The 8,216-nt window shown below is 31.4% G+C and overlaps 1 protein-coding gene and 1 pseudogene across 1 annotated transcript in view; one reads left to right on the plus strand and one right to left on the minus strand.

Annotated features, from left to right (window-relative positions):
- Window positions 1–3,110, minus strand: part of LOC125861251 (receptor-like protein 9DC3) — a 129,713-nt gene extending 126,603 nt beyond the window's left edge. Inside the window, exons 1-3 of the mRNA XM_049541193.1 lie at window positions 2,633–3,110; window positions 2,248–2,560; window positions 1,297–2,187 (exon numbers count right to left, since the gene is read on the minus strand). Coding sequence (XP_049397150.1) covers window positions 1,297–2,187; window positions 2,248–2,560; window positions 2,633–3,107 — 1,679 coding nt within the window. The 5' untranslated portion in view covers window positions 3,108–3,110. The remainder of the gene's footprint in view (window positions 1–1,296; window positions 2,188–2,247; window positions 2,561–2,632) is intronic.
- Window positions 3,111–6,797: 3,687 nt separating this feature from the next.
- LOC125863197 (protein PELPK1-like) lies at window positions 6,798–8,216 on the plus strand (annotated as a pseudogene).

The raw sequence follows: 8,216 nt of genomic DNA on the forward strand, positions 1-8,216 counted from the left end.
GCACAATAAAATGTATAACTGATACAAATTCTCATACTTGAATCAAGAAAGCATACATTTCATCCAATACACAACATTTATTGAATATATTAATATCTTACATAAACTTGATATATCATCAAAGTTCATAACATTACATTTCTCATGAGCATTCCACCAAATGTTCCTCCAAGCACCTGCATGTTCGAATTAGTTTATTTATTGTCTGATTTTTATCTTTACTCAAAGAGAAAGTTAAGTCTTTACTTTTATTTTGAAAAACTTAATCCATTTTTATTGCTTCTACTAATTGATTTTGGAAAGAGAAATATGATTTGGTAGCGCATTCAATTAGTTGTTTATATAACTAAAGATCAAACAAGAACTTACCTTTGACTTTGCTTCTTCCTTATCTGTCGCATAATAATTTTGTGTTCCAACTTTTCAAGAATTGTTGCAAGCCATTTCAGATTTCCAGTTGAGATCATGATATATATAATGGATACTCCAATACATAACCCACTTCCATATCCCATAAGAGCAGCTTTCCAAAAATCATTTATAAATTCAGAATTGCTTTCTTCATCATCTGACTCATAATCGCTATTATTATTTGTCTCCGGTGTCCAATTACTTCCACAACCTTTCGAAACTGGGAATCCTTGTAATCCATCATTACCTTCATATGAATTATTTTGAAATGTATCAAATTGATGTCCTTGAGGAATGCATCCTTGGAGATGATTGTGAGAGAGATTTAAGAATGAAAGAAATGTAAGAGCAACAAGTTGTTGTGGTATCTCTCCTGAAAGCTGGTTGAACGAAAGATCCAATGATTCGACTAAAGATAAACTTTCAAGTGATGATGGTATATTACCTTGCAATCTGTTATGAGACAAATTTAGCACCCGAAGTGCAATGAGATCTCCCAAACTACTTGGAATATTTCCTTCAAATTTGTTACTTGAAAGATCAATAGTTATGAAAATTGTCGAAATTCTATCCAGATCATACTCCATTCCCTTCGTTGAAACTGTTACAGAATCATTGTAATCTCTCTCTCCAGATTTACCAAGATATGTTGGTACCTTCGCTGTTTTATCAATTGTCCTCATGGCTTTCAATTTTTGAAATAGACTAGTCGACAAGTTTCCTGTGAAACCATTGTAAGAGAGATCTATGATTCGAAGCTCAGAAAACATGTTTTCATTACTTAAAGCTCTAATTGTCCCATGTAATTTGTTCGACCTCAAGCTTAAAACTTTCAAATTTGACAATTTTTCAAACCATATTGGGAATGTGTCGCTAAAGTGATTGTCTCCTAAATCAAGAATTTCCAAGTTTTTGCAATTGGCTAAAGATCGGGGGATTTTTCCTTCTAATTCATTGTCATGCAAGTCTAAGCTTCTGAGTACACTTCCATTGCTAAAAGTTTCTGGAAGAGTCCCATAAAGATTGTTTTGGTGGATATCCAAAACCTCAAGATGACCACCCATGTTGCCAAAACATTGTGGAATTTCTCCCTTCAAATTGTTTCTACCCAAATCTAAAATCCTTAGTGACGTTAGATTGCAAATAGACGAAGGGATATCTTCACCGAGATTATTATCTTCTATTTTCAATACCTCGAGTCCACTGATATTAACTAGACATTGCGGAATTTCTCCCGTCAAGTTGTTTCTCCCCAAATACACCACTTCCAATTTCATCAAATTGCAGAAAGATGAAGGAATTTTCTCAGTGAGATTGTTGTTGTGGAGATACATCCATTGCAAGTTTCTCAATTTGCCAAAGGAATCCGGAATTGAACCAATGAGTTGATTAATATTTAAATACATAGTAACAAGTCTTCCTATATTCCCCAACTCACTTGGAATCGAACCAGAAAGGTTGTTAGCAAAGAGAGACAAAAGATACAACTCATTCAAATTCCCCAAAGAAGTAGGAATAGAACCACTAAGAAAATTAGTAGAGAAATCTAAATAACTAAGAGTCCTTAGGTAACCTATTTCTTCAGGAATGGAGCCAGAAAGGTTATTCTGATAAAGGAACAGAACAGAAAGGTTGGTCAAATTTCCCAATGAAGCAGGAATAACACCACTTAGAGAATTCTTAGCCAAAACTAGTTGACTAAGAGACCTTAAATAACCTATTTCTTCAGGAATGGAGCCAGAAAGGTTATTCTGATTAAGATATAGAATAGACAGTCTGGTCAAATTTTCCAATGAAGGGGGAATAAAGCCAAAAAGGTGATTCTCATTAAGATACAAATCAGATAAGCTAGTCAAATTTCCCAATGAAGCAGGAATAGCACCACTTAGAGAATTCTTAGCCAAAACTAGTTGACTGAGAGACCTTAAGTAACCTATTTCTTCAGGAATGGAGCCAGAAAGGTTATTCTCCTGAAGATATAGAATAGAAAGGTTGGTCAAATTTCCCAATGAAGTAGGAGTAGAGCCCGAAAGGCGATTCCCATTAAGAAACAAACTGGATAAGTTGGTCAAATTTCCCAATGAAGTAGGAATAGAACCATTAAGAGAATTAGTACCCAAATCTAGAGAAGTAAGAGACCTTAAATAACCTATTTCGGTAGGAATCGAGCTAAAAAGATTATTCTGATAAAGAGACAAAATAGACAAGTTGGTCAAATTACTCAATGAGGCAGGAATGGAACCATTTAAAAGGTTGTCATAGAGGTAAATGGTCTGAAGCTTGGCAAGTGAACCGATTTGTGATGGGATTGTGCCTGAAATTAAATTGATGTGCAAGTCAAGATAGACAAGATTAGTGAGATTACCAATTTCAGGTGGGATAGTTCCAGAGAGATTATTCATACTAAGATCAACATATTCAAGAAAAGGAAGAGTCGAAAATGGAAAATCATAGAGTGTACCGATGACACGAGCACCTTGAATATCCAACTTGCTTACCCTACCATTTAAGCACATAACTCCATACCATTCCTCACATGCATTCGAACTTTGTGTCCATGAAGTCAATAAGGAATTAGTCTGGTTCTTGAAAGTTGCTTTCCATTTTAGGAGGGCAATTGCTTCCTCCATGGAAGCGAAAGTAACCGTAAAGAGATATAAGATAATGAGAAATTGAACTATTTTGGGAACCATCATCAAATATATTGATATGCAATTTTCTTGGATTATTTTCCTTTTGATGAACTTGTGTAGTGTACACAATTATTTATATTGTAGAGAACTTTTTTTAAGGTATTGCTAGTCAATGACAAGTCAGTATTATTATAATAATAATTATTTTAATAAAATTATATATCCTATTGGACAAAAGTTTCTTTAGTCAAGCATTAGATGCCAAATGAATAGAGAAATATTATTCTTAATTTAGACCAGCGTCATATATACGACAGATACTTATGATTTTTTTTTTTAATCTTTTCTAATAGATATGATTGTTTTAACAACAAATACTCCGTTTTCATCAACCAACAAAGAGTTGGATTTAGTCAAGCATAAGAAGTCAAATAAGTAGGTAGGAAAACATTATATTCTTCTGTTCCTTTTTAGTTATCATGTTGCCCTTTTCGAGAGTAAATTTGATTAATTTTCAAAATTAAATTAAATTACATTTAAAATAAAATTTTAGATATTTAAAAACTATACGAAAAGTATTATAAATTGTAACTTTTTTCATATTTATAAGATGAAAAAATACATCTTAAAATATTTATCAAAATTTATATCATTTGACTTTCAAAAAGAAAATTATGACAATTAAAAAGAAATGGAGAGAGTAACTTGCAAACGGGTCTAGTCATTGGTCTCCTTTTGTATTTAATTTATTTTGTCTAAAGATATAAAATGTATTTTGTTGGTATTAGGAAACTTGTTTCTGTAGCCCTTCACAATTATTTTTTTAATTTTTAGATTTATTTTTTTCTGAAAGATGTTTATTTTTATATATATAAAAGATCATTTCTCAACTCAATGCACAAGTGTTGTTTCGTGAATTATCGGCCGGCCGGGTCAATATTAATAATATTGCACTAAACTACACTGTCATATTTACGTACAAATCACGTAAGAGTCATAGAACAAGTTATGTATAGATGATATTTAACGAAAAATTATATAAATACACAACTTAAATATTATAATCTCTAAAATTTTTTATCATTTAAAAAATTACTAAAATTCCTTCTTGGATACATCCATATTCCCTCTCGGATACATCCGTATCCCCTCTCGGATACATCCCTATTCCCTCTCAGATACAATCATTCCCTCTCGGATACATCCCTATTCACTCTTGTATACATCCCTATCCCCTCTCAGATACAGCCCTATCCCTTCTCAGATACATCCCTATCCACTCTCGTATAAATCCCTATCCTCTCTTGGATGCATCCATCCCATAAAGTAATGTATCATTTGTAATGTAATCCGAGAGCAATGAAAAATTCAAAATTTTTGTAATTGGGAAAATTTCTGAAATAAAATGTAATTAACCCCTAAATGCATGTGGTTTCGATAAGTTTCCCAATAATTAATCCTATGAAAACTAGGCCACAAATAAACCAAATCAATTAAGAAGATTAAACATTTATCATTTAGGTTTTCTTCATCTCAATTTTTGTGACTTTGTTTGAATCGACATAAAGTTTAAGATTTTTTTATTTTTTTTTTAAGTTTGTGATCTAAAACTCTCGTTGATTATTTATATGACTATAAGTTATTTCATTTAGGGTGAATAGAAAGTTTAAAGTTAAATTATTTTCAATTATAGAAGGTGACAATCATTTGATGATGGACTAAAAAATAAATTATGTCACGTAAATTGGAACATGAAAGTAATTGAATATGAGTTGCTTCTTATAACATGTAATTTTTTTTTCTAGTTCGAGTTTCAATTGTTTTATCATTTAATTAAATTATATTGTATTTTCAATATTTCCAGAAGATTGTTTATTTCAATTGAATACAAATTCTATTTATTGAGAGTTTCTGTAGTTTTCAGTTATTCTTCCAGCAATTGCCAACTTATTCACTTACTATTAATAACAACACTCTGGAACATAACAACTATCAAATAGTTCAAAAATAGGTAACTAAGGATTATATTGGGTGCTTCCTAATATATGACGATTTCTATTGTTACAAACATACAATTCTTGGGAGATAAAGAAACAGAGCGAACCAAATAGTGAATCATTTTAATCAGATAAAGAGAAACTCAGAGATAAATATTATCCTACTTAAGATAAAATGTCACGGATTTTTCATAAGCCCTTCAATATTATTGTATAGGTGCATTTGATCTATATTGCAGAAGTTTTTTTGAATCCAGAACTTCTTAAATATTTTGAGAAATTTTTAAAAATAATTTGATTAACTCAGTTATCTTTTTGGTAGGGCGTTCAATCCTAGGGAATGGATTAATATATCATAGATCACTTCTTTCCTAAAAATAGATACGATGTTAATTTGAATTAATTTGAGTTAATAACCAAAAACATTAAATATATGACATTAAAAACAATAACTTCTAATTTATCCTGTTTATATCAAGAACTAATAAAACCCAAAATATTAATGTAATTCTTAGTAATGAAAAGTATGTATGGTACAACATTTTTCAGTTAATTTCTCAAAACGGGTTTGCTTAAAGCAGCTTACATCTCATGTATGATTTGCAAGATATTGCAATGAGCGAATTTATTGTGTGTACGCCCAAAGAGTAGCAACTACAAATTAATCCGAAAATTTCCAAAAAAAAGAAAAAAGAAAGACTTTTTTTTTTAAGTATGGTGTCATATTGACGTGGAATATAAGTCGTGCTCAACAAGTACATATAACTAATGGGCGCCAAATAATGAACAATATTTGCTAGGCCTACACATATCTCAACTTTTAAAAAAAACTAATTTAATCAAATTTTCAATTAGGGTGTGCATTCAGTTTTTCGGTTTGGTTTTTCACTATTTGGTTTGGATTTTTCGGTTTTTGATTTATAAAAGTGTAACCCAATCCAATCCAAAATAAATTTGGTTTGGTTTGGTTTTCCTTTATTCGGTTAGGCTTTTTTCGGTTTGGTTGTTCGGTTATGTCAATAATTAATAACATAACCAAAGTAATAATATTGATTCTCTTAAATATACTTTATAATATAAATCATAAGTTAAACTTAAAACACAATACTTATAATTACACCTATTATAGATGTTCAAATATAAAATATAAATGTACATGATGAAAGGCAATAACCAAAAAGGGACAAAAGTGGTTAAATCCAACTTAATTCTAACCTAAACACACACACACACACACACACACACATATATATATATATATATATATATATATATATAAAATTCGGTTTTTTTCGGTATTTTGGTTTTTATTTTTTTAATCCAAAACCAAACCAAAAAAATAGACAAAGTAATTTATTAATCCAAAACCAATCCGAAAAACCGAAAAACCAAAAAACCAATCCAAATAAAAATTCGATTTGGTTATTTGGTTTAATCTGAATAGTGCACACCCCTATTTTCAATATAACAAAAAAGAAAAAAAAACGAGAACAACATTTTTGGAAGTTAATAAAAAAATTGGATTAAAATTTTAAAAATAGGTGATTAAAATTGTTCATGGCTTCCCATTATCTCAAAACCTTAGTGGAACAGCATTAGCCAAAAAAAGGCAAAATCTTTGATATGTTTGGATTATTTAATTTTTAAATCATCATATTACCATCTTAGTTATGCTATATAAACTCCTAATTCCTCCATTCTAAAACACACAAGAAAAAGAAAAACAAACAAATATCTAGCCTTAGAATCCAATAATTCTTCTGAATGGGAAGCCAAATGAAGAAGCAATGGCTTCAATTTGCTTGTGCTTTGGCATTTTTCTTGATTGCCACATGCACTATGGCTTATTCACCTTATAATTCTTATGAATCATCAGATTCAACATATAATAAAGTACCAAACACAGTAGTCAAAAGTGAAGGCTTCAAGGTACCCTCAGAGTCAGAAAAGGAATATAAGTCGTCATTTTTGTCGAAAAATGATTACTATAAGAAGCCATTAGTTTCAGAAGATAACTATAAGAAAGTACCCTTTGTTCCCGAACATGAATCATTCTTGCCAAAGAATGATTACTACAAGAAGCCATTATTTTCAGAAAATAACTACAAGAAAGAGTCATATGTTCCTGAGGTACCCTCAATGGCTAAACCAGAATATAAGGAGCCATTTTTGCCAAAATTTGACTACTTCAAGAAGCCATCATTTTCAGAAGATAACTACAAGAAAGAGTCATATGTTCCAGAGGTACCCTCGATGGCTAAACCAGAATATAAGGAGTCATTTTTTTCAAAATTTGACTACTTCAAGAAGCCATTAGTTCCAGAAGATAACTACAAGAAGGCGTCATATGTTCCAGAGGTACCCACAAAGCCTAAACCGGAATACAAGGTACCATCTTTGCCAAAGAATGACTACTATAAGAAGCCATCAGTTCCAGAAGATAATTACAAAAGGTATCATATGTTCCAAAGGTGCCCTTAGTGCCAAAAGAAGAATACAAGGTACCTTCTTTGCCAAAGAATGATTACTACAAGAAGCCATCAATTCTAGAAGATAACTACAAAAAGGTACCATTTGTTCCAGAGGTGCCCTCAGTGACTAAAGAGGAATACAAGGGGCCTTCTTTGCCAAAAAATAACTACTACAAGAAGCCATCAGTTTCAGAAGATAACTACAAAAAGGTGTCATATGTTCTAAAGGTGCCCTCAGTGCCTAAAGAAGAATACAAGGTACCTTCTTTGCCAAAGAATGATTATTACAAGAAGTCATCAGTTCCAGAAGAAAACTACAAAAAGGTACCATTTGTTCCAAAGGTTCCCTCAGTTCCTAAAGAAGAATACAAGGTGCCTTCTTTGCCAAAAAATGACTACTACAAGAAGCCATCGATTTCAGAAGATAACTACAAAAAGGTGTCATATGTTCCAAAGGTGCCCTCAGTGCCTAAAGAAGAATACAAGGTGCCTTCTTTGTCAAAGAGTGACTACTACAAGAAGCCATCACCTTCTCCATCACCACCACCTCCATATTATTAAATTTCCATCTTTCATCTTCAACATGGATGTTTCATTTTAGTCCTTCTCAAACTCAACATATATAACCCATAAGGTTCTCATATTATGAGTTAGAAGGCATGATATCAAAATTTGTATTTATTTATTTATTTATCCTATTCCTA

Source organism: Solanum stenotomum, chromosome 4 (assembly GCF_019186545.1).
Source record: "Solanum stenotomum isolate F172 chromosome 4, ASM1918654v1, whole genome shotgun sequence".
In the NCBI taxonomy this organism is placed as follows: domain Eukaryota; kingdom Viridiplantae; phylum Streptophyta; class Magnoliopsida; order Solanales; family Solanaceae; genus Solanum; species Solanum stenotomum.